At 42.8% G+C, this 27,444-nt stretch overlaps 1 protein-coding gene across 1 annotated transcript in view; it reads left to right on the top strand.

Annotated features, from left to right (window-relative positions):
- LOC115461562 (acid ceramidase-like) overlaps positions 1–27,444 on the top strand; it is a 213,712-nt gene that overhangs the window by 154,335 nt on the left and 31,933 nt on the right. The window contains exons 8-12 of the mRNA XM_030191471.1: positions 2,781–2,925; positions 4,731–4,785; positions 8,288–8,366; positions 21,223–21,351; positions 21,449–21,572. Of these exons, the coding sequence (XP_030047331.1) occupies positions 2,781–2,925; positions 4,731–4,785; positions 8,288–8,366; positions 21,223–21,351; positions 21,449–21,572 (532 nt within the window). The remainder of the gene's footprint in view (positions 1–2,780; positions 2,926–4,730; positions 4,786–8,287; positions 8,367–21,222; positions 21,352–21,448; positions 21,573–27,444) is intronic.

A 27,444-nucleotide genomic window follows, 5' to 3' on the forward strand; every position in this document is an offset into this window, starting at 1 on the left:
TGCCAAACTTGAAAAACGCTACTCAGATGTGACTGTGCATGGGGTATTGCTCTGGCTGTAGACAGAACACCTGATTCAGGCATTCATCTTCCCCTGTGATGTCACTTCCTTCCCCCTTCTTCCTTACATTTTACTGTATAAACAGCCTGTTTAATAAACCTGGGTGTGTTCTTACTTGTACAAAGTTTATGGCACTTGCTTTCAATCTGTATGAGAATACTGCACTGTCTGCTCTCTTCAGTGTGAGTTCTGCTCCTGCCTGAACCTAGAATATGTGATAGGCTGCAACAGCCTATCTAGCAGGCAAACAAGTGTGGCAGGGAGGGTAAATGCTTGGGTTTGGTCACAGGCACAGCTTTTTAAAAAAAATCATGCTGTACTCAGTGGTACTGTGTGTTGGCACCTTTTCCGCTGCTTGCTAAAACGATCCATGGTCCTCATGAAGGAACCTATATGCTACACATCTCCAAATGCACACACAGAGAGTCCCCCCCCCCCCCCCCACAATGATAGAAGCTCAGCCTCCTGCAAAATGTGGGAGACATGGACCAGAGGCCAAGCTATTCAGTTAATTTAAAGTAGACAAAAAATAGCTTGGTTTGGATTTAGTGATTTGATAGTGCCAGCTTTGTTAATGTGACTGTAATGTACTTCTGATATCTTTGTATTTTGCACAGTACAGGAGGAAATGCATTTCAATTTTTCTGTCTCTCCAGTAGAGTCTACTTCCTTGGGATTTCCAGTTCAGTTTTTGTCTGCACATTTCTAATATATGGTCATTTTATTGTGTATTATGAGCTCTATCCATGATCATTCAAGATCCAACTCATGTCATAAACAGTTTGGATGATATTGAGGTTCAGGGAGACATTACATTAGTATTAGTGGACATAGACTTCCTATACACCAACGTACTGCAACAAGAAGCTATTCAAATAATTAGGGATACTTTGAAAATAGAGACAGCGATTTAAGAATTTCCACTGAATTTATAGAAGAATTTGCCAGTATCACTCTGAGAAAGCTACTTTTGGTTTCTGGTTACATTTGTGCATTAAAGTTTTGAAATTTACCTCCACTATTTCTGTCTTTCTGTATAGTGATTTACTGTGTGAATGCGTCTTTAATTACTACTGGTACTACCTACCCCTTCCTGTGTATCCAGTGATTTTCATCACAACAGTACTGACCACATGGGCTACATTATAAACACCTGGGTGAATCCAGGAGAGGCACTTTCCTGTAAAGTAGGGAGCAGTGTTCCCAGTATCTGTGAAAGTGTTTTTAAAATATGTATCCTTATTGTAACACTTAAAAGTTCACATGATCCCAAAGCATGAAGACAGTAGCAAGTTAGCATAGGGCTGTGTAAGTTGATTTGATGTATTAATTTATAACCTGATATCAACTAAGCAGGTTACAAGTAAAAGCACACACATAAGGTAACCTATGTAACTTTGTAAGTCTGTGCTTTGAAAATGAGCCTCAGAATTTAAGGTCTGACAATAAGAATCTTAATATTACCATTGTACCAACAGTCTAGACCAACATCATGTCTGTACAGACATTTGTGTTTTCAGCTTCCTTTTGAAATCAGATATTGACAAAATCATCAATGCACACTCAAGACCCCTGTGCTTTGCAGAGGTTTCCTTTCTAACAGGAAGCCCACGTGGGAGGAATGTGCAGGACCTGTGAACATTTACCGATGCATATGCCCCATGCTGACTCTACTACTGGGCATTGTTTATAATGGAGGTCCAGAGGGAGAGGAAGCAGCTCTGTTTCTATGACCACATCCACTGATGATGTGTCTGGCATACCTAGCTTGGTTGCCATCCAGGGCGGAGCACCCCTTCCTCCAGGCACATCGCATCCCCCCTCCTCCAGGCGTGTCCCCCCATCCACCCTCTCTCACGCAGCTGTCAGCTCTGCTGGTCCCCTTCCCCAGAACAGAAAGTTGATGTCAGAGGGGGTGAACCGGTAGAGCCGACAGCTGTGCGACTGCTCAGTGCACCCTTTTGCCTGCTCCCAGGGCGGACCGCCCCCCACTGCATTACCCTTAATATACCACTGTCTATTTGGAGTTCCACACCAGAATTTGGGAACCACTGATCTATGGTTATATTAGGATGCCCCATTGGCAAACTTTATTCTGCAAATGAGATTAGCGTTGTTTTCTGTTCATTGGAGGTTAATGGGATTTTGGCATGTTTAGAGAGAAACATTTAGGCAGAGGGAGGGAGGATAAGTGTTGCTGCAGGTGCAACCACTGGCCACTAGCACAAGAGTAACACAGAGGGGTTGGCTCGTGGAAGAAGCTCTGCCTCCAGCCCTTGAACTGATTCACCTGGGGAAGCCATGTTTAGGAAGGGGAAGAGTAAGGGCAGAAAGGGAATCGGAACAAAATCTAACACGATTGTCATCCTCTGGAATATATTTGAATGATTTATCTTTAAGCAGACTCAGATACTGTGGTTGTGACTTTTATATTAAAGAATAGACATAGAACCATAGAAAATAGCAGATAAAGACAACAGCCATACCAGCTAAAAAATAAAGGTCTACAATCCTTTCCTCTCCCTCAGAGATCCTCCCTGGTCAGCCCATGCTATCTTGAATTCTTGCAGATACAGTGCTTTCTAGCCTCTTGCCACACACACTGTGTGGGGGTAGTACTGCAGAGCAAGAAATTGGAGGCTGGATTGGGTAGTAAAGAGACAGGAGAGGCACTGAATCAGTTCTGTGTTCTGACTGAGAATGCTTTGTTTTATATGCAGTTGGGATATAAAGCATAGTACATGGATAGTAAACAGAGCTCTTAAACCTTTGGTGTTGAACCTCGATTTCCAGAAGAGAAACAAAACCGTTTTTAAGGGTGTAACCTTTGCTGGATACGTGGGCATGCTTACTGGCATCAAATCGGTAAGTGGTTTTGGGTGTTCTTTATGTCAAAACTTTTAAGTTCATATTTTATAGTATGAAGTACCAGAAGAACAGGTAAAGGTAAAAGGTCGTGCATTTGAAATACCACCTTTCTGTGCTACAACCAAATGGGTTTCAACAATTGTGACCATCTCTGGGAAAAGGTGACAAAAGTATCGGATCCAAAATGTTGAGAATAGCCGATTTATGTCGTGGGTCCATAAGCAGTCTGAAAAAGTTATATGTTTGAATGGGTGTAATTATTTTTTCAAATAAACGGATGGGGTTTAGACTGTTTTATTTCTCTAACAGAATTAAAACCTCAGCTTTTTAGTTCTTGTGACTTGAGATGGTCAAATATTATATGCAGGTAGTTTCTCTGACCCTGGGCTTACAACCTTTTTTTTTTTTTTTTTTGTACCCGGGGCAGTGGAGGATTAAGTGACTTGCACAAGGCCACTAGTTTCTAGAGTGGAAATTAAATCTGGTTCCACAGGTTGTCAACCCACTGTACGAACCATTAGGTTACTTCTCTACTCCATGCCATTAGGTAGAGTTAATGCTTTCAAAGAGCACTAGTTAGGAAAAAATAAATCTCTGATCTTTGACTGGGCTCTTGCCGTTCAAGTAGGCAGAGCTCACAGCACTCTGCAAAGGAGCAGAAGCCTTACCATCACTCGGGGGTGAGACCTGGTGCCTGGTTCTGAGGGGAACTGTGGTTTTGGTCACTCATTTGAATCAGAGAAGGAAAGAAAAATAGAAGAAAACTCTGGATAGACAAGGCTAATGGTGTTCTGGTTCCAGGTAGGACAGGCTCTGATTGAGATGGAAGTTTAGAGGAGCCAGAGGAAGCTTCCAAGCCCAAAAAATAAAACGAATTAATTTACAAACTTAGGTAAAACGGTGCCTGGAGGTCCTAGGTGCCTGTAGTATTTTGTCTGTGGAGCAGAGGGAAGGGAGGAATGCTGCTTTGTGATCTAGGTAGGTGGGTGGAAGAGAGTCACAATTTTAAACTGTTTGTATCAGGGGAGAGACCACATGTACTTTTTGAGGGGAATTCTATAAAAGGCACCCAAAGTTAGGTGCCAGGAAGATTCACGCTAAAATGATCTGCAAAGAGCATTCTGCTCTGAGAGCCCTTTGTAGAGTATTTAGTTAGTGCGGATCTCGTGACTAACTTTGGGTGTGACACTTAAAGCTGCTGAAACCTGTGTAAATTCTGGCGTGCAACTAATGGCAGTTGGGCGCATAAATGACCCTATTCTATAATATCGCAACTAATGTCTGGGAATGACCATGACCCACCCATTCCACTCCCATGGTCATGCCCCATTTTGAGTGGTGCACTATAAAAATTACGTGGGTATTTTATAGGAAAGGGCACAGGACAGATGTGTAAACGCAACTGAATGCCAACACCAATTAATGGCTCATTAGCTAATTAGCTTGTGCATGGAATCTAGAGTCTATGCATGGTCTTTGCACCATTTTATATGCATATGTACTTCCACTGTGAAACTTTCTATGGGTACAAATCACACATGATCATTTGCAGCTTGTGTTCTTGCTTCCTCCTAACTGCAACTAAAAGTACACTGAGAGAGAACAATGGGTAAGTCACTGTTTAACTGGGTAAATAGCTTTGAAAACTGCTGGCCTGCTGGTTTGTCTTAAACTAAAAATTATTTTTACATATTTAACTTAAAACTCTCAATAGTGTCAGTAGACTTTGTAAAATGTTTTACGGGGTGGGGAATGGAATCCAATTTGTTGATAGCAGTATGTCTTTTTGTCATTTGCAACAGAATATTTTTACTTTATCGATGAATGAACGTTACAGCCTTGATGGTGGATTCATGGGTGAGCTATTTTCTAAGCATTGCATCCGTATAAACTTGCTAAATAGTGATGAGATGAGCGGTATCAAACTCACAAAATGTCTGCACATACTGTCACTGTTCAAGGCTGTGCTTCATCCATAGGTTTGGCTGTGGAAATGAGATGTGTGGTTCTGAGGACATACATGACAGTTCCCACATTCATCTTGTTTGTCATTTCTCATATAGATTATTTCTAGGGTAGGGATTTTCCTATTGCTTCATCAAATTAGGTAAAGTGGTCCCTGTCTATCCTAGTGCTGAGATTTAACTCGCCCATGGGCTACTTCTTCGTACAGACTCTCAGTAGGCTCAATCCATACAGATGTATGAGCATAGCGACACTAGCGTAATATAAGTTGTGTAGCAGAACTTTGAACAGGTTGAAGGGGAGAGAGATGGCTTAGTGGGAGATCTGTGAGAAGCAAGTTGCTGGAGTCCAAGTGAGAGGTGATAAGAGTGTGGATAAGGGTTTTAGTAGTGTGTGCAGAAAGAAAGGAACAAATTTTTAATGATTGTTATAGGGAAAGAAGCGACAGGTTTTAGCAGTCTGCTCGATATGTGCATAGAAAGAGAGAGAGGAGTCAAAGATGATCTTGAGGTTACAAGTTGATGAGACAGGGAAGATGAGTGTTATGCACAGAGATAGAGAATGGGGGAAGAGGAGACGTGGGTTTAGGGGGAAAGATAAGATAAGCTCAGTCTTGGCCATGTTCATATGGCAGAGAGATATCGGGCAGCAATGTCAAACAGGCAGGCTGAGACTTGGGCCTGGATTCCTACTGAAATTTCTGGTGTGGAGAGGTAGTTCAGGGAGTCATCAGCATAAAGGTTATGCTGAAAACCATGAGAGGAGATCAGAGCCCCAAGGGAAGAAGTATGGATGAAGAAAAGAAGAGATCCCAAGACAGAACCCTGAGGTACACCAACTGATAGTGGGATAGAAGTGGAGGAGGATCCATCAGAGCATGCACTAAAAGTGTGATGGGAGATATGAAGAAAACCAAGAAAGAACAGAGCCCTGAAATCCAAGTGAGGAAAGTGCATCAAGGAGTAGGTGGTAATCAACAGTGTCAAAAGCAGGAGATAGGTTTGAGAAGGATGAGGATAGAATAGAGACCTTTGGATTTGGCCACAAACAGGTCATTGGAGACTTTTGCAAGGGCTGTTTCAGTTGAATCTGGAGGGTGAAAGCCAGGTTGAAGTGGATCAAGAATAGCTTTAGATGAAAGAAAGTCAAGACAATGGTGGTGAACAGCACGTTCAAGTATCTTGGATAGGAAAGGGAAAATGGAGATGGGGCGATAGTTGGAATGGCAGGTAGGGTCCATTGAAGGTTTTTTAAGGAGTGGTGTAACTACGGCATGTTTGAAGATATCAGGATAAGTTTGTAGTGGAAAGTGAAAGATTGAGGATATGATAGAAGGGATGATACAGTAAGGGAGAGAGTGCTGAGTAGATGGGTGGAAATAGGATCAGAGGAACAGGTAGTCAGTTTGGAGGAGGAAAGAAAATGTGCAGTTTCCTGTTCGGTGGTTTCAGAAAGGGAATAAAAGGAGACGGGTTGAAAGAGGTTCAACATAATGGACTGGGGGAAGGAAAGGTAGAAGAGACTTGCCTGAGAACTCAACGTTAATCTTGTGAACCATTGTTCTGACCCAGTATGGCTATTCTTATGTCCTTTATATACTAGCATTATCAGATATATAGGTATATATATACTTAGGCACGAGCACCTGTGTGAGCGATAGAGCTGGCTTAAGTGTGTATGCCTCTGTTTCAGAGATTTGTGTGTAACCTATGTTCTGTGTTGCATGTGAAACTTTCCGCTTTGCCCAGACTTCACCCATGTGGGTACCCCACCAGCAAACTGCATGCTGAGATATGCACACAGTTATAGAATAGTACTGAGGTGCACATCAATAAGTATATAAGTATTGCCATACTGGGACAGACCAAAGGTCCATCAAGTCCAGCATCCTGTCTCCAGTAGTGGCCAATTGAGGTCACAAATACCTGGCAAGATCCCGAAAGATTTCAATATATTTTATGCTGCTTATCCCAGAAATAAGCAGTGGATTTTCTCCAAGTTAATTTAATAATGGTCTATGGACTTTTCCTTTAGGAAGCTGTCCACTTCTTTGACGCTGCTTTTGTCACCTAACCACTACTCACTTGCCCTGTACCTTTCATCCCCTCTTTAATTTCCTTGCCTCTTGCTTGTTCTGTCTGTTTGTCTGTCCTATTTAGATTGTAAACTCTTTGAGCAGGGACTATCTTTTCATGTATGGTGTACAGCGCTGCGTATGCCTTGTAGCGCTATAGAAATGATAAGTAGTAGTAGTAGTATTTACACTTTAATTGGTAAACATGGAGCCAGAGCTCCCCCTGTAGCACCTCTGTGACAGGGCACCACCTGTACCTGTCACAATTCACATTTACAAAATTGTACCTGGGTAAATTATTGGGATTTATGTGTGTATTAAGCATGAAATGCTAGCACCCACTTACAGGGTGAGACTTTTATTGTTTTCTCGGCAACCATTTGGAATTTCAGTGTGAAATTTTACAACTTTGTTAATATCTACGTTTATGTGTCGAGTGAAATGAGATTCTTTAAACACAGCAAAGTTACAAACTTCTTAGCGTGACCACCCAGCGATTTTTGTGCATTCAAAATTTTGCACTGTAAAGCTACCATTATTTGAAAAAAAGAGGGAGCCCAATTTACTGTTAATGACATCACAGTGACATAGACCTTTTGTCCCGGGATCAATGTTGGAGGCCTATCACAAGCTCCACTCAAAGCCGCAAACAGTCACCAAACTCAAGGAAGCTCTGCAGATGATCTGGGACAGCCTGCCACAGGGACCAATCAACTAGGCTGTTAAGAACTTCCCAAAGTGACTGAAGGCGTGCATTAAAGCTGGGGGTGGTCAATTTGAGCATTCACAATGACTCTGAAATTCTGACACGTTCTTAATTGTATCATTTGAATGAGTGTTTTAGCTCAAACATTTTTAACACGCAAAAATTACTAGATGGTAACGCTAAAATGTCAGTAACATCAACATAGCTTAAGATAATTAAATGTTGCTTAATAGTAATCTGTAGGTATGATGACTAAGTATTTAAACCTTATTGAAATTCGTGCAGTTGCTGAGAAAATAGCAAAAAATTCTAGATTGTTGCTTTTTTTTTTTTTTTGCCTCACTCCGTAGAGTTACTCCTTCATATGTCAGATGAGGCCATACCAAGGACCTACCTATATACAGATGCATTTTCACCTCCCTTTTTGTTTTTATACTGACCTCTTATGTACCCTAGAATTTTCCAGTTTTACCTACTACACTGCTTATTAGCTTGAGGTCATTCATATTCAGGTGGTGGTGGTGTCCAGTTTGAATGATCCCTGTCGTGTTAACAATTTACATTAAATGCATAATAACTTAGAACTTAGCTATTGTTTGTTTGCTTTTTAATAGGCATCCTTGAATGGATTTTTGGTGTCAACAGTTCATGGGTTGGTTTTCTCATGAGATCAGTGCTGGAGAATGCTACCAGGTAAGAGGGAAGGGGCCATAGCTGCTGCAAATGTTTTTACACATGTTAAAAACAGACAGTCATAACCACTGTATATTAGTGTCTGGTGCAGATAAGCTTAAGTGCAGCTCTATTTCACCCAGATCCCCCACTTACCTTTCCATCTATTTTAATCGCCAATCCTCTCTCTTTCCTACCCTCTTCCAACTCATGTGGTAAGAGATGAGCTGCACTCTCTCACTTTTCATCTACTGCCAGCACAGAAGACTCTACACTCTCTAGCATTTCTCTAGATCTTTCCTCTTGCAACATTTCTTAGACCCCGTCCCTCATTGTCTGTTCATTAAATGATCACCAACTTCATCCCCCACTCCCAGTGTTTTCTGCTTATCTTGAGTCTACTCGCTCTTCTTTATTTCTCTACCTACCACCACCTCTCTGAAATTCTTTTCCTAAACATCTACAATTAGAACTGTCTTATTTAAAATTTAAAGCTGGTTTAAAAACTTGCCTATTTTGAGCTACCTTTGAAACATGACTTCACTGACTACCCTGCTCCTCAGTTACTGTCTCACCTGAACTAGCAGCATCTCTTTTAACTTCCTCCAATCTATCACTTTCCTATCTTTTCTTTTGACTTTTTTATTTATATTGTAGTCCCTTTTGAACATTTATATATATATATATATTTTTTTTTTTTTTTTTTTTTTTTGTTTTGTTTTGTAGGCCGCTTTGCCATTGCCTATGAAAAGTGGTATGTTAAAACTAATAAACCAAGTAAACCATGCTTGCATTTGTTTGGCCTGAATGAAACTGGTGGCTTGGGAGGCTGCCCTCTTCATTCACCCCTTACTTACAAGTCTGAATGGTGATGTGTTGAAATCCCTTGTTAAATTATTTTATGGAAATAGTCTCAACATGTGAAACAGTGTCATTGAATGAAGCTCCCTGACAAAAACTAGAAATAAAAGAAGGGGCCCTTTATAAATAGTTGGTAGCATGTTAATAGTGTTAAGTTTGAATCCAGATTATATTGCTGTGTGCAAAATTTTAGGTACAGTTGGTCAAATATGTTTAACTTTTATATCATGTAGAGATTTATAAATTTAAAAAAATATATAATTTGTTCCAACTTCTGTTGAGTTGGAAAGAATAAAAAGGATCCTAGAACAAATATTTGTGAACACAGCTAAATTGATGAGTTTGAGCACCGGATCCAAATCAAAAATCTCTGAAATGTAGAAAACAGGGCCAGGTTTTGAATTGTCATCTGGATAGTTTAGGAAGCTTGTTATAAGTCTAAAGGAGAACATAAAAGCAGGAAATTTAATCTTGATACTTAAAATCTTTTCTAATTTATGGTTGGGGAGTGTGGATGCCTGGAGCAATATCGGTAGAACTTTATGCCTTATCACAGCACTTCTATAAGGGCACCTACTTTTTAAAAAAATAGAATACTATTGTAGTATTAATCTAAAATAAAATGATGAAGACAGTACCGACGATAACCAATGCAGGCCTTTATTTGAAGTTGCACAACCGAGACACACCAGGGGCACAGTCTTCCATGCAGTCTCTGAATACATATAGTGCCATTTTAGATAGGTTGTGTATTTGTGAATATAGAGGTGTTAGTGAAAATATAAAGAAAATGGGGCATATTTTACAAGACCAGGGCTGCATGTGTAATTGCTAAGTAAAATAGATGTATCTTTAGTCTTTGCCATCCCCCTTTCTAGGAAAAATATAGGAAAAAGTGAAAAAACATATAAGAGATACACTTGGATGATAGCAAAATACTGCTATGGTAAGCATGCAAATCCTGATGACTTGTAAAGGGGGTTAAACACATCAAAGGCAGGTTCAAATATGGAAGCATTTGCATGGCTGGCTCATACGTGTGCAGTACCTGGCTGTCACGAAATCCCCTGGCCATGGACAGTGGACATGTAGTGCCTGCAGGGAAAAACATGTTCCTGGGTGCGCCGGTGGATATACAAAGCACTGCTTGACAAACAGCATCTTCCATCCAGTCTCCGGTGACTGCGATAAACTACACGGCTTTTCCTGGCAATGCCTATGGCATTAAGCTAATAACTGGGAGTCTAAATAGTTAGTTGTAATCTGGTACAAAACTCAGTACTATAACATAAAACCAGACTTGTTTCATGAATTTTATAAAACTCTTTAAAAATAATAATGTGAAAATAGGTAACTGTCACAACAAAGTATATGAGGGAGAAGACAATTGGGAATCTGCACATTATAAGATATGTTGTCAGAAAGGGTCCGAAATGTTCCATTTATGCGGTTGCTAATTATTATTACGACAAAAGGTTTAGCTTAGCTTTGGATGGTAGATATAATGTGATGTATTTCCCGCTGTACTGGAATGGGGATGTTTGTAAATGAGGGGGGTGGGGGGAAGAACAAATGTTGTAATCTATAGTTGGAATTTCCAAAAAATTTAATAAAAATGTTTTCAAATAAAAGGTATTTTCAAACATGCCTGTGTGATCCACAGGAAATTCTCTGGCTGCAAATCAGAACACAGGGAAATTTCCTGCAGATCACTAGGTTGCGTAAGATTATAGTGGGAGGTGGGTGCCTAGGTATATTTGCCTAGACCGGCCCTATGGGGTGAGGTGGAGATTATAAAAGGCAGGAGCAGGATATAGCTCAGGTCTTTGGTTACCTGACCCCCACGGTGCCAAGGGGGGCTCCCAGACCTTAAGACGTGGAGATTCAAATAGAGGGAATTGACCCCTGCTTCAGAGCAGAGGTTGGCAACAGGAGAAGGAGCTTGTCACCCAAATTGGGGAGACATGAGAGAGTTCAGGAAGTGCCCCAGCAGGAAAAGACACCCTAGGGAGGTGAGAGTAGGAGTGGAGCAGAGCCTCATTCTCAGCTGAGGAAAAAGACACCAGGAGCAGTGGCTGACAGGATCCAGAAAGAGATGGGATCTGGAATGGTCCTGAATTTGAGGAGTAGACAGCTCGGGTGGTCTGGGATGGGCAGATTGTCTGAATAAACTGGAAAACAAATCCCAGAAAGTTGGAGGAATTATAACTTGCCAAACTTGTAAATAGGATACATATCTTGACTGTTGCTAAAAAGCTGAGATATTAAAATCTGTTGTTTGGAATTGAAAAAAAAAAAAAAAAAAAATAATAATAATGTGATGTGCTCAGATACTTTAAGTGACCAAGTTAAATGTGAATATACTACAGCATACAGCCACTAGTATCTATCATCGCACATCTGCTTCTAATTCAGAGTTGTAACGTTCAGACAGATATTCAAGAAAGCGTGCTTGTCTGACATTGCTGTCTGGATGTCTCAGCGCCACCTGAAATTAAATATGACCAAAACCGAGCTTCTCATTTCCCCCCCAAACCCACCTCCCCGCTCCCCCCGTTTTCTATTTCTGTTGATGGCTCTCTTATTCTCCCTGTCTCCTCAGCTCGAAACCTTGGGGTCATCTTTGACTCTTCTCTCTCCTTCTCTGCTCATATCCAGCAGACTGCCAAGACCTGTCGTTTCTTTCTTTACAACATCCGTAAAATCCGCCCCTTTCTTTTCGAGCACTCTACCAAAACCCTCATCCACACCCTTGTCACCTCTCGTTTAGACTACTGCAATCTGCTTCTTGCTGGCCTCCCACTTAGTCACCTCTCCCCTCTCCAGTCGGTTCAAAACTCTGCTGCCCGTCTCGTCTTCCGCCAGGGTCGCTTTACTCATACTACCCCTCTCCTTAAGACCCTTCACTGGCTCCCTATCCGTTTTCGCATCCTGTTCAAACTTCTTCTACTAACCTATAAATGTACTCACTCTGCTGCTCCCCAGTATCTCTCCACACTCGTCCTTCCCTACACCCCTTGCCGTGCACTCCGCTCCATGGATAAATCCTTCTTATCTGTTCCCCTCTCCACTACTGCCAACTCCAGACTTCGCGCCTTCTGTCTCGCTGCACCCTACGCCTGGAATAAACTTCCTGAGCCCCTACGTCTTGCCCCATCCTTGGCCACCTTTAAATCTAGACTGAAAGCCCACCTCTTTAACATTGCTTTTGACTCGTAACCACTTGTAACCACTTGCCTCCACTCTTCCTTCCCGTTCACATTAATTGATTTGATTTGCTTACTTTATTTATTTTTTGTCTATTAGATTGTAAGCTCTTTGAGCAGGGACTGTCTTTCTTCTATGTTTGTGCAGCGCTGCGTACGCCTTGTAGCGCTATAGAAATGCTAAATAGTAGTAGTAGTAGTAGTACTTTTCCCCTGAAGAAACTTGGATCCGGGTTGGGATATCAAATATGAACTTATTGAGCAAAAAAATAAAATAAAATAATAAAGATGATATCAGCCAGATCTGTCAGAACACAGGCTTTGAAAGAAGTGAAGTTGCTGAGCACTAGAGACTTGGAACAATAAGATAAGTTATTACATCTTCACAGCACTTGGTCACGTAAAGTTTCTGAGCACATCACATTATTATTTTTAAAAGGTTTTATAAACTTCATGAAACAAATCTGGTTTTATGTTCTAGTAATGCCTATGGCAGCCATGGGGCAGTAACTAGAGCCATACATATGGTCCAGGCCCTGCAGTATATATACAGTGCCCACTATGGGGACCTGCAATATGCAGATGCAAGATGGAGGCCAAGAGGGAGCTCAGTTTCTCTGACAAAGAAAGTGAGCTCCTGGAACTTCTAGTCAGGCAATATAAAGAGCAACTCTTCAGGGAGGATAGGCACAGAGTCCCACAAGCAGCAGCAAGAAAAGTCTGGGAGGAGATCTGGAAGGCTCTGGCAAGGTAAGGACGTACACTACCAACAAGCCTCCACACCCACCCCACCTATGTGACACCCTGCCAAGCCACACGACTAGCAGGATGCTGACAGCATATGTACACAGCTTCAGACCTCTGAGGTCACTTCTCAGTTGCCACTGACCTAGTGTTTTTGTAGGAAGTCCTTCACTTGTCTATATTAAAATAAAATTAAAAAAAAAACAAAAAACTTCCCGTTTGTGACAATCCATATTCTTCTGCCAGATCATCAAAATTTACCCACCTGACCATCCTGTACTACTGACCAAAAGTGGCAAACCCCCTTCCTACCCAAGTTTTATGTTTTACCCTTCTGATTTTCTCCCTGGACAGAAGACCAATGATAGGTGTAGATTAAAAGTACTGCCTCTCCGGGAAAGATTGAGATTATCATGGCCAGTCTGGCACAAGTGTTAGACTTTTGTATCAATGTCCTAATCTCTGTGGGAGTTAACCAGGAAATTGCCCCCAGTGGGGTATCTCTTAACTTGCTGCTCCATTCTTATCACACTTTTATTAAGACCCCCCTCTCTCCCTGCCATTCAGAGAGGATTCAAAGCTGCGCCTCTTTGTAATATATTTGAAAATTATGAACTGCCGTATCTCGTGGCTCCTAAGCCGAAATATATGCAAAAAATTGTTTGTGTAATTGCAGGAAGAATGCCTTGGACAGTCAGAGTGCTGTAAGCAAATATAACAATTTGGGAAGGATTATCACTTTGACTGCATGGATTCTACCAAACCACAAGATATTCAGACCTTCCCGATGCTCCAACTCTTCCCATATAATTTTTAATAATGGTGGGTAATTGCTTATTGTTCAAGAGAATCCGCCAAGGGTGGAGAACTCGAACGTCCCACGGGAAAACACAGAGATAAGACAAAAAAAGTGGGAGTTGGACCACGGATGCCAAAGTCTGGAAAAACGTGTACTCAAGATAAAAAAGTTTGAGTGGAAAGACTCAACACAAATGTTGTGTTTCGGCCGCTAGGCCTGCATCAGGAGTCTGTTTAAACAGTAGCTGGTTGCACGCTGATGCTCCGGAATGCAGGATTATCCGTCTGCAAGCAAATGTTCCAAGGTGCAGGATAAATCGTCTGCATGCAATAAAAGTCCAATATAAAAGTGGATGTTGGTCTTTAAAAAGACCTTTGGTAAAGAAAGCGCACTTGCCAGCGAAGCCGGAGTAGAACATTTGGACGTTTACTCAGGCCATACAATAACCTGAACGCCCAAATATCTTATGGCTGTCTTGGCCCATTGGAATGGATAATTCCTCTTAAATTGATCTATTTTCCATTTTCCCAATGTTATGTTCAGAATTTCTGTTTTTCCCATATTCGTTTTAAACCCAGATGCTTGACCAAACTGCTCCAAGGCTTATAGCACATGAGGAAGGGACTGAGCCAGATCTCTGATAGTAAAAAGGACATCCATTCCTTTACACTGGAATTTTATGTGTTTCATCCCTTAAGACCTTGGGTACATCAAGACCCATCAGGTTTTAAGGATATCTACAATGAATATTCATAAGATAGATTTGCATACCAAGGAGGAAATGCATTCCAATCTCATGCATATTGTCATTTTCAGGAAGATACCCGTACCTAAGCCTATGAATCTGACCCACTAATGGTGAGGGTTCTGGAAACAGAGTACACCAGTAGACAGCTCTTCCCCTTGGAGGGGAGGAGAGGTTACAGATGTCCAGAAGATGTTGCGGAGGTAAGATTAGGAAGATGAGCTTTCCTGGGTCCGCAACCAGTGTGTAATGGCTTCCTGCGAGCTCAAGGGGGTGGAGTTCCTGATGAGACCTGAAAGGCTGGAGGAACCTATACCTTTGGAAGTGGAGGGGCCTGGGATTCAAGGGGAGGGGGAGGATCAAATGTCAGAAGCAGAGTTTATGGACTGTTCTGATGCAGCTAATTGGGTAGAACCCTAGAATACAGGAATGTGAGTGAAAAAAGGGGATTCCCAGATACCTGCTACATCTTACAATGTTTTGGTTGACACCTATGGGGCCTCCAGAACTCATACAGTTGGGAGAGCCCAAACCAGAGGAGAGACTAAAGGAGGTACTGGAATTTTCCAGATCTGATTTGCATATGACCTGTGGACAGTTAGTCCCTGGATTATAAATTGCTAGGTAAGGAATCCAGGGGTTGAAAATTATTTTGTGGACTTTAGAAACTAATCTTAAAGTGTGCAGTGTCTTGCTGACTATTAGATGCTGAATTTGTTTGCTCAGCCTAAGTGGTAATGCAGCCCAGAATCAGGATCCTGGGAGCAGTCCACAAGTCCACAGGATACAACACATACCAGCCCACTTGGGCTATCTAGGGTTGTGGAGTGCTGGGACCTTATCTTAGACTAATACATGGACCTTACAAGTGCATGGACCTGAATTGCTGGTGGAGGACCCCTACCTGCTACAGTATTCACTATGGATATCCAGAAAACCCGATGGGACTTAGTGTGCCTCAAGGACTTGGTTGAGAAGTCCTACCCTACGGGAATTCTTCCTGTGGCCTGATGATCCTTAACAAGGTGAGCCAGTCGATATTGTGTATCTGTATTTTAAAAAGGCATTTGACAGAGTACTTCAGGAAAGACTCCAGAGGAAACTGGAGAGTCTTAAGAGAGGAGGTGGTGTTCTATTGTGAATTAAAAACTGGTTAAAAAACAGTAGGGTTAAACTACAGACCAGTAAGTCTCACATCGGTAGTAGGAAAAATAATGGAGTCACTGCAGAAAGAAAGGATAGTTAACTTTCTAGAAGCCAATGGGTTAGAGAATCCGAGGCAACAAGGATTTACCAAAGGAAAATCCTGCCAAACAAATCTTATTGACTTCTTTGACTGGGTGTCCAAAGAACTGGATGAACGACATGTGCTGGATGTAAGCTACTTGGATTTCAGAAATGCCTTTGATACGGTTCCTCACAGAAGACTCGTGAATAAGTTGAGAGGGCTGAACTTAGGACCAAAAGTTGTGAACTGGATAGGAAACTGGTTGACTGACAGGTGGCAGAGGGTGGTGATAAACTGAATCCGCTTGCAGGAAAGGAAGGTGAGCAGTGGAGTTCCTCAGCGGTTGATGCTGGGCCGATTCTGTTTCATATATTTGTGAGAGATATTGCTACAGGGTTGGAAGGAAAGGTTTGCGTTTATGTGGATGACGCGAAGATAGCCAATAGAGTGGATACCCTGGAGGGAGTCGAAACAATGAGAAGGGATCATTAGAAGAATCGTTGAGGGTCTGGCAGTTAAAATTTAATGCGAAGAAGAGCCGAGTGATGCACTTGGGGTGCAGAAACCCAAAAGAGAGATACCGGATATGAGGGGAGAGATTAGTAAGCTTGACTCGGGAGAGAGACCTTGGGGTGATTGGCCTTGGTTCCACCAGTACTGGAGTTGCTGAATCTTCTTCAGTCATTTGTGGAACACAGACTGTTAAAAGGGTCTGCTGGGAAATCAGGAGTAGTTTCTTTCTGGTTCTTGAAAAGAACCATGCTTAGGCAATGCTATGTAGATTAATTAGGATTCTGTTTTCTGTTTTGTTTCCAAGGGGTAACGCACACAGACTTTATTCCCAAACATTTTGTCAACAGAACGTAAACTCATGATTTACTTCATAGTCAAAGTGAATTTTTAGAATGGCAAATGAAACTAATGTCTTTGTATTGTTGCTCTAATGATTATGAATGTTTTTTTTTTTTTTTTTTAATGGAAACCACCTAGTCATAGGTGGTATATAAGATTTTAAAATAAACTATTTCTAAATATGTCATTTAAAGCATGAAAAAATATTATTTTAACTTTCTGAATATATAAGCTTCATAACGAATTTGGTATGATTTCACTTGACTGTCAGTTCCTCAGAAACACAGCCTAGGTAATGGACACAACTGTTCTTGATGTCAAACATAAGATTCTGGCATTTCCATGTATCACATTATTTAGAATTAATCTGCTTGTTAATGATACACATTGAGGTAGATATCAAACTGATTTAAATGATTAGGAGAGGCTCCTGGTCATTTAAATCGCTTGTGTGGAGCTATCGGGAGTATTCAGCAGCACTGTCTAGTTTATCCCCTCTATGCCCATGCTGAAACTGCTAGTTTGGGCGATCTGGGGGTGGAGTTAGGGTGAAGCAGATTTTCAGTCTGCTAACCAGCTGAGTAACCATAAGTACATAAGTATTGCTATACTGGGACAGACAAAAGGTCCATGAAGCCCAGCATCCTGTTTCCAACACTGGCCAATCCAGGTCACAAAAACCTGGCAAGATCCCGAAAAAGTTCAATACATTTTATGTTGCTTATCCCAGAAATAAGCAGTGTATTTTCCCCAAGTCAATTTAATAATGGTCTATGGACCCCACTAAGCTAACCGCCTTTTCCACATTCTTTGGCAACGAATTCCAGAGTTTAATTACTCGTTGCGTGAAGAAAAGTTTTCTTTGATTTGTATTAAATTTACTACTTTGTAGCTTCATCGCATGCCCCCTAGTCCTAGTATTTTTGGAAAGAGTAAACAAATGATTCACATTTACCCGTTCCACTCCACTCATTATTTTATAGACTTCTATCATCTCTCCCCTCAGGCATCTTTTCTCCAAGCTCAAGAGCCGTAGATGCTTCAGCCTTTCCTCATAAGGAAGTTGTCCCATCCCCTTTATCATTTTCATCGCCCTTCTCTGTATCTTTTCTAATTCAACTATATCTTTATTTGAGATGCGGCGACCAGAATTGAACACAGTATTCGAGGTGTGGTTGCATCATGGACCAATACAAAGGCATTATAACATCCTCACTTTTGTTTTCCATTCCTTTCCTAATAATACCTAACATTCTATTTGCTTTCTTAGCAACTGCAGCACACTGAGCAGAGGGTTTCAACGTATCAACAACGACGGCAAGATCCCTTTCTTGGTTGGTGACTCCTAACGAGGAACCTTGCATTACATAGTAACATAACATAGTAACATAGTAGATGACTGCAGAAAAAGACCTGCACGAGCCATCCAGTCTGCCCAACAAGATAAACTCACATGTGCCATTTTTTGTGTGTACCTTACCTTGATTTGTACCTGTCTTTTTCAGGGCACAGACCGTATAAGTCTGCCCAGCACTATCCCCGCCTCCCAACCACCAGCCCTGCCTCCCACCACCGGCTCTGGCACAGACCGTATAAGTCTGCCCAGCACTATCCCCGCCTCCCGACCACCAGCCCTGCCTCCCACCACCGGCTAAGCTTCTGGGGATCCCTTCCTTCTGAGCAGGATTCCTTTGTTTATCCCACGCATGTTTGAATTCCGTTACCGTAGTTTTGAGCGCATCTTTTTCCAAATAAGAACTGATAGATCTAATCATCCACAATGCATAAAAAAATAATTTTTGAGTCAGAAGGAAATGTATGGAAGGACAAAGAACCATCAAAAATAACTTCAAAAGAACAAACTGTACTAAAGAGAGTAACAAGAATATTAATTATTGTCAGGGCTAAGGCCCGTTTCTGACACGAATGAAATGGGCGCTAGCAAGGTTTTCCTCGGAGTGTGTATGTTTGAGAGAGCGTGTGTGAGAGTGACTGTGTGAGAGAGAGAGAGTGAATGTGCGAGTATGTGTGTGTGACAGAGAGAGAGTGAGAGTGGGTGCAAGTGAGACTGGGTGTGAGTGTGTCTATCAGAGAGAGAGAGTGTGTGAGAGAATGAGAGTGTGTGAGAATTACGTAGCTATAGTTTGGGTTCCTCTTTCCGACATGCATCACTTTGCACTTGCTTACATTAAACCGTCAACTGCCATTTAGATGCCCAGTCTCCCAGTCTCATAAGGTCCTTGTTAAGGGGATTGGAAGGGGGGCATCTTTTATGGGGGGGGTGGGGGTAGGAGGAGGGTTTGGAACTGGAGGGGCTTCGGCATGTTCCAGAGAGTGGTTGGGAGGGAAGTGGGATCAGAATTGGGGGGAGCTTAGGGCACCTGCATCTCTTATGTGGGTCCAGGCTGATATTCAGCTGGGGCCTGCCTGTGTCTTTTGCAGGTCCCAGCTGAATATCAGCTTAGCTCCGTATCTGTTTCTGCTTACAGTTCAAACTCCTCTTATTGACTTACAATTGCATTGACTCTGCAGTTCCTTAGTACCTCTCCACTCTTATCTCTCCCTACACTCCTCCCCAGGAACTCCTTTCACTGGATAAATATTTCTTATCTGCACCCTTCTCTTCCACTACTAACGCCAGACTCCGTTCCTTTTATTTTGCTGCACCATATGCCTGGTATAGACTTCCTGAGCCAATATGTCAATCTCCATTTCTGGCCATCTTCAAATCTAGGCTAAAAGCCCACCTTTTGATGCTGCTTTTAATTCCTAACCTTTACTCACTTGTTCACCTTAGTAATTCCCTTATCCCTTATGTGTACTGTTTGTCCTAATTAGATTGTAAGCTCTGTCAAGCAGAATGTCTCTTCATGTCTAGTGTAGAGCTCTGCGTATGTCTAGTTAGCACTATAGAAGTGATAAGAAATAGTAGTAGTAGTAATATCCGGGGCTAATTTGTTATATGCTGGCTTCAGGAGCTTATGCATTTCTATGGGAAGAGTTCCAATTTCTGTAGCATAGAAACATAGTTTAGGGAATTCCTCCTGTCAAAAATGTGTCTGCACTCCTCACCCTTCCGCAATTGCCCTAGCTCGCGCACACGCATGCACACACGGTGTGGCAGGTACAACCCTAAACAAAGGCATAAAGATGGTAACCTTACAGGGCAGACTAGATTTATTAACTGCCTTTATGAAGAGAACACAGGGCAGTGTACAGCATAGCCTGTGCAGGTCTTTATCTACTGTCATTTATTTTGTTACTATCCAGCTTATTTTCGAAGGAGATCGCCAGCCATCTTCTGACACAAATCGGGAGATGGTTGGCAATCTCCTGAACCCGGCCAAATTGGTATAATCGAAAGCCGATTTTGGCTGGTGCCAACTGCTTTCCGTCGCGGAGCCAGCCAAACTTCAAGGGGGCGTGTCGGTAGGGCAGTGAAGGCGGGACGGGGGCATGCTCATGAGATGGCTGGCTTCGCCCGATAATGGAAAAAAGAAAGCCGGCCCTGACGAGCATTTTGCCGGCTTCACTTGGTCCCTTTTTTTTCAGGACCAAGCTTCAAAAGGTGCCCCAACTGACCAAATGACCACCGGAAGGAATCAGGGATGACCTCCCCTTACTCCCCCACTGGTCACCAACCCCCTCCCACCCAAAAAAATAAAATAAAATATTTTTTGCCAGTCTGTATGCCAGCCTCAAATGTCATACCCAGCTCCCTGACAGCAGTATGCAGGGCCCTGGTGCAGTATTTAGTGGGTGCAGTGCACTTCAGGCAGGCGGACCCAGACCCACCCCCCCCCACCTGTCACACTTGTGGTGGTAAATGTTAAGCCCTCCAAAACCCCCCATAACCCACTGTACCCACATGTAGGTGCCCCCCTTCATCCCTAAGGGCTGTGGGTAGAGTTGTGGGGAGTGGGTTTTGGGGAGGTTTTGGGGGGCTCAGCACCCAAGGTAAGGGAGCTATGCACCTGGGAGCTATTTTTGAAGTCCACTGCAGTGTCCCCTAGGGTGCCCGGTTGGTGTCCTGGCATATCAGGGGGACCAGTGCACTACAAATGCTGGCTCCTCCCATGACCAAATGCCTTGGATTTGGCCGGGTTTGAGATCGCCGGCATTAGTTTCCATTATCGGCGAAAACCGATGCCAGCCATCTAAAATCCGGCCATCTCTAACATTTGGCCAGCCCGAACCATATTATCGAAACGAAAGATGGCCGGCCATCTTTTTTGATAATACGGTTCGGGACTGCTCTTTGCGGCGCCGGCCAAATAGATGGCCGGCGCCGTTCGATTATGCCCCTCCATGTTACATGCAGAAAGCTTGGAAAGAATTCCATGAACCATACTCTGCATGCTTTCCTAACTTGTTTAAGTTACAGTGGTTATGCATTAGCTATATAAATTTTCTTTTTTATTACCCTTTTTGTTATTATACAGTTATAAGGAAGTGAAGAAGGAACTAGTGGAAACAAAATTGATTGCTCCTGCTTATTTTATACTGGGCGGCAAGTCTGGTGAAGCATGTGTTATCACACGTACTAGGGAAGATTCTATGGATGTATGGGAGTAAGTATGTTTTAATGTGGCTATATTGGATGTTTTTTTAATTGAAAGCTTTGTCTAAGGTGACAGTGTTTTTGCATATCTGTTTTCTTCAATCCAGACTAGATGTAAAGCAGGGCATGTGGTACCTGTTAGAGACCAACTATGATCACTGGAATCAACCAATGTTCCTGGATGATCGGAGGACACCTGCAATGAAATGCATGAACAGGATAACCCAGAAGGTATGTCCACTCAGATCCATTCTCAGCCATCATAAGCTGTTGCTCCAGGGCTTCTGCAGAAACTAATGGAGATAGATGTGAACAAGTCTCCTAATACAAACACCACTATAGTGTTTTCTATTATACATGGGCATGCAGATGTTAGAGTTGTTGCTTTGGCTATAGGGGGAGAAATTGCAAGTGAATCAAAACTGGACTTTTTCGTGATCTGTCTTGCATATGTTATGATGGGGCTGACCCAAGTGACTTGGTGACAAGTACTGTGCACTTCATGTTAAAGGCTTGTGGTCCGATTCCCTGTTCACGTCTTCCATATTCTGGGAACAGTTAGGGCCATGGATACTGCAGAGACTGGGGGATGAGGGAGTTGTCATCAATAAGGGATATACATAGTGGCCATATTTGCATTTAGAAGGTGCCTTTCTGCATGGCTCCTGACTTGTGGTCTTGTTACCACAATAGCCAGGCTAATAGTGGGATAGAGGGTCTGTTAAACTAGGGACAAACTCTGCAGTAGTTGTGCATTAATGATTATGGTGATAGGATCCCAGTGCTGGTTCCTTTTGAATTAGAAGGAAGATAAAGGTACAAAAGGTTTTCTTCCACTAAGTGTATACAGCTGTGGGAGTGGCATTCGTGTATCTGGAGTTACCAAACCGACAGTGTGAATCTTGGCAGTGGTAATTAGCACACCACACTCTTGCATCATATGAAGTAAAAGCTCTTACCTCCCAACGTATTGCTATGATACAGGATCATAATAACAAACACTGTTGGTCAGCTTTTGCTGAAATGCACTATAAGGTAGTCTTGCTTTATGCTCAAAAATGAGAAGGAACTACTAGAGGGAGAAAAAAAGTTGACCCCACATGCTTTCATTGTGAGTGATATATTTTTATTGGAATAACTTATTACATTTCTGATTAGATTTTGAGAATATGCTCTGTTAAAACGCAAAGAAAGATTTTTGCCCTAATATACAAGTAAAATCCCAGGATGCATTAAGATGGCAAATTGTTTTTAGAGTTGTGACATAAAAAGGTTGGGGGGAATGCAGTGGTGTACTAAGGGGGGGGGGGGGTGGTGGGTGCGGCCTGCCCCGGGTGCACGCCGCTGGGGGGGTGCCGCACGCCGGTCAGCTTCGTTGTTTCCATGCTCCCTCTGCCCCGGAACAGGGAGCATGGAAACAACGAAGCTGACCGGCGAGCGGCACCCCCCCCCCCCCCCCGTGGCGTGCACCTGGGGGGGGTTCTTTTGCCAGGGTGGGGGGTGACGAGGGGGGGGGGGCGCATCGGCGACCGTCCTGGGTGTCAGCGCCCCTAGGAACGCCACTGGGGGAATGCCTGGAAGAGTGGTGAGAAGTCTGACAGCTGACAGGAGTATGTCTAGTAATGGGTGTGGAAACCTATGTCCCACTTTAAGTCCCTTTATGTTCTAACATGGCAGCCACATGCAGTTTATTTCCACAGTATATATATACGTATAGTTTTTAACGTGTTTTAAGTTTGTGCTTATTTCACAGGCAAAGTTAAATTAGGCGGGGATGGGGGCCATTTCTTTGGAGGCTGGGTGGTGGAAAAAAGGGGTAAAACTGGAGCTGTCTTCCTGATACTACTTCTAGTGGTTCACCATTTAGGGTACAGTTAAGGCAACAGTGTGATGCTGGATAGACAGATTTTTAACTGATGAGATCTGTTGCTAGTTTATGTAGTTTCCTATCTTCTCTCTCTATGCAAGAGAGAGTACCAATGACATCTGTTTTGTTCTCCTTTGGCTATGTATGCTCACATTTGTTTTCATGGCTGTGGATTGTAATAGGTAGTTGCTCAATAAAGAGCCCTGTATATAGTACATCCAATCTTCCCCTCCAAGTAGGCTTCCTTTTGCTTGTGGTCTTCTGCCCATGTTTTTTCCTTTCCTCCATCTGTTAACATACTTTTTGGAAGTCTCTTACATGGTGACCCAGGAATGGAGGAGTAGCCTAGTAGTTAGAGCACTGGGCTGACAATCAGGAAAGCCCAGTTCAAATCCTACTCAGTGGCATACCGAGGGCGTGGCGGTGGGTGCAGTCTGTCCCGGGTGCACGATGCTGGAGGGGTGCAGGGACCAGCCGCTCGGTTGTCTGCTCCACTGGTTCCCTGCTCCCTCTGCTGTTACTTCCTGTTCCGGAGCAGAGGGTACCAGCGGATCCGACACTGGGGGGGGGGGGGGGGGGGACTTGGAGGTGATACACTGGGGGTGGGGGGAACGCTGCTGCATCGGGGGGGGGGGGGGTGCTCACAGTGATGATCCACCCCAGGTGGCAGCTGACCAAGGAACCACCACTAATCCTGCTGTTGCTCCTTTTGATCTTGGGCAAGTCATGTAACCCTACATTGCCTCAGCTATAAAGGTAGATTGTTAAACCCTCAAAGGAAAGGCAAATACCTACTGTGCTTGAAAAATGTAACTACTGAAAAAGGTGTGAGCTAAATGGAAAGAAAGACAGACAGACAGACAGGAAAGGTAGATAAAAGCAACCAGGTACTGCAGATCATTTTGAAGTGAAGAAAAAATATATTCAAACTGCTTATAGGTTAGAAAAATGGTACTAGTCTAGGGATTTTTGACTAATCATGGATTTTTGTGTTGTCTTATTCTTCTGGCTCAGGAGATGAGTTGATTGGTCTGCATCTGTGTTCATACAGAGAAGGCTAAAGCCCTTTAATCCTTTCTCATTTAACTTCCACAATCAAATGTACTTTAAGCACAGGAGAAGATTCTCCTTGATTCTTCATTGCCATCAGCTCCACTTCATGCATTTGTTCCATTATCTGTCATCAGCAGCATTGTTCATGTTGCAAGCCCTTTAGCTTAGGGTCTGAAGTCCTCTATTTGGTTGTCTTATCCTGACTTATTTGGATTCATTGCACTACACCTGTGACCACAGATGCTGTACTTGTTGATAGTACTTTGAGTTAATGGTGGTTACATTTGTAATGGTATATCAATTTTAACCTGCTTGTGTTGACTCCTTATAATTGATATTTGTATCAAACCCAAGAATGTTCCTCCGAGGGCCATCTCGGCCAGAAGCTGGATTAGGTGGTCGCCTAGGGTTGCAGAATTTGGGGATGGAATTGAGGCAGCACTGTGCTTCCCTTATCGCTGCTGGGCCTGCCCTTCTGCCAGTCTCCCACCTCCTCCCAGGCCAGCTGGTAGATTACAAAAACATTTGTCTTGCACCGACTCTGTAAGCACAGATCTGTGTTTAAGTGCAGCTTTGTCCTGCCACCGCCTCCCCCTGCTGACAGGAAGTCTGCCTCAGAAGAGGTTGGGACCAAACAGTTCTTCAGCATGGGTCTGTGCTTACAGGGCCAGGGCAGCACTGATATTTCTTCAATTTTCTGGCTGAACCTGGAGGAAGGTAGGGAGGCAGAAGTGGCAGACTTGGTAGGGAGAAGGGAAGGTGGGAGATGACTGGACACAGGGGAGATGAGAAGCTAGCCGACTGAGGGGATTTAGAGGGGAAGGAGAGATGCTGGCCACATGTGAGGGAGGGGTAGAGAGAGAAAAGGGGAATTATCAATTATAGGGGTGAGGGAGGGGGAGCAGCATGGCTGACTGTTCACCTATGGTGTCTTATACCCTCAGGCTGAATCTACCTTCTTATCCTGCTACATTAGTCCAGTAGGTTATGTCCTCCTCATCAGCTGTGATAGAGGCAGATGAAAAAATTAAGATTCTGATGATGATATCAGTAAAACAGGTGGTGTAGCCAGGATCCTGTCAGTGTTTCTCTGCCTCCAGTAACAGAATTATTGTAGTAACAGGCAAAAAAAAAAAAGCAGATCAGACAGAGTTTTTCTCTAAGGTTTATTCTCTAAAACAAAACACAAGAAAAGCCAGTGTGTTCACCCATGCATGGACTGCAGCAGGGGTTTACATAACCAATAGTAAAACAAAATGAAATAAACAAGTGTTAGTTTAAATAATAAAACTAATAATAAAACATATACAATATATAATTAAAATCAAGACCAAAACATGTAAGTAAATATATGCAATACAGAAAATCAATGATTATTAACATGTAAAGGAACAGAGATCAAAAATTCAAAGTTAGTACAAAAACAGTGGTGAGAGGAACACCTACCCAAGTGGTGCTCCAAAATAAAACCTTACCAGCTTGGCTGTTAACTAGGAAAATAATTTAAAATCAATTGCATGCTGTTTAAAAACTAAAGCTCACAAAATTAATGAAACAAAAAGCACATCGGCACTTCCCAATATACTGCACAAGGTGGCAGCATAACAGTCGGCAACTCAGCTCAATAGCTTCTGGCAGCATAACTAGCACTATTCTTATTGCTGTAATTGTATGCAGGGGCGTATCTGAAGTTCGGCGGTAGGGGGGGCAGGGGCTAGAGTGAGGGGGCACATTATAGCCCCCCACCGCCGTCAACCCCCCCCCCCCACCGCCGACAACCCCCCCCCTACCGCCGTCAACACTCCCTCCCTCCCCCGCCTACCGCCGTCACCTACCCCGAGGTCCGCTTCCTCCGGCTTTTTAAAATATTGCTTCAGCTGGCGGGGGACCCCAACCCCCCGCCAGCCCAGCCGCGATCTTTAACTTTTTCATCCTCGTCGTGCAGCGCGCCGGGAAAGCTGCATGCATCTTTAGTTCCAGTTGGATGGAGTCTGACGTCAGACTCCATCCAACTGGAACTAAAGAATGCATGCAGCTTTCCCGGCGCGCTGCACGACGAGGATGAAAAAGTTAAAGATCGCGGCTGGGCTGGCGGGGGGTTGGGGTCCCCCGCCAGCTGAAGCAATATTTTAAAAAGCCGGAGGAAGCGGACCTCGGGGTAGGTGACGGCGGTAGGCGAGGGAGGGAGGGTTAACGGCGGTAGGGGGGTCCGGGGCAAAATCTGCGGGGGCCCAGGCCCCTGTGGCCCCACGCAGATACGCCCCTGATTGTATGTACAAACTGTGTGTGTGGGGGGGGATGGGGGTTGTCCAAAGGTCATTTTATCCAAACTAATAGAAATAAACATGCTTAAAAGCCAACTAAAAACAAAAAAACAATATAAAAACCAACAAGGGTGCCAAATTGTGTACGAAAAGTATAAAAAAGAAAAAACAAGTAATATAGATCAATTTAAAAAACACCAATGCTCCTTAAAAGAAAAGAACCAGTGTGAAAATCAACAAAAACATAACCAAAAACATTAAAAACCACAATTTCTAAAGCAAAAATCATTAAAATATAAATGTTATATTTAGGGTTTGCATTTCCGTTGGTCTAAGTATGAAAGTGATAAGATACTCTAAAATACATAATATAGTATAATTGAGCTTATATGATCATAAAAATTTATTTATTGTAAAAAATGAATCCTGTGAAAGAACGATAAAAATAATAAACCAAGGACTGCTGAATAAAAAACAAGCAATGAATAATTAATTTAAAAGTTCCCTATTTCACGTCCTTACAATATCAACTGTACAAAAATGAATTTTGATTAAGATAATAAAGTAATAATAATACATAATCATTTCAAATGAATAGTAATACAAAAATTAGAATATGGTGAAGGATAACAATAGCGATGCCAAAAATTAGAGAAATACTGATCAGTATGCGTATTCGGTCCACCAGGAAATAAAGTGAACATGTGTTCATTCTGAAGTAATAGATTGTCTATTGAACCTCCTCTCCATGATCTCCTTGGTACTGCTGAGAGAACACAAAACCTGTAGTCTTCAAAGGTATGACCTGCTTCCAAATTGTGATCCACTAATGGTTTCTCTTTTACACTCCTTTTGATAGTGCTTCTATGTTCAATAATTCTAATATTAAATTTCATCTTACCAATGTAGACCAATTCAC

This window comes from Microcaecilia unicolor, chromosome 2, assembly GCF_901765095.1.
Source record: "Microcaecilia unicolor chromosome 2, aMicUni1.1, whole genome shotgun sequence".
Classification (NCBI taxonomy): domain Eukaryota; kingdom Metazoa; phylum Chordata; class Amphibia; order Gymnophiona; family Siphonopidae; genus Microcaecilia; species Microcaecilia unicolor.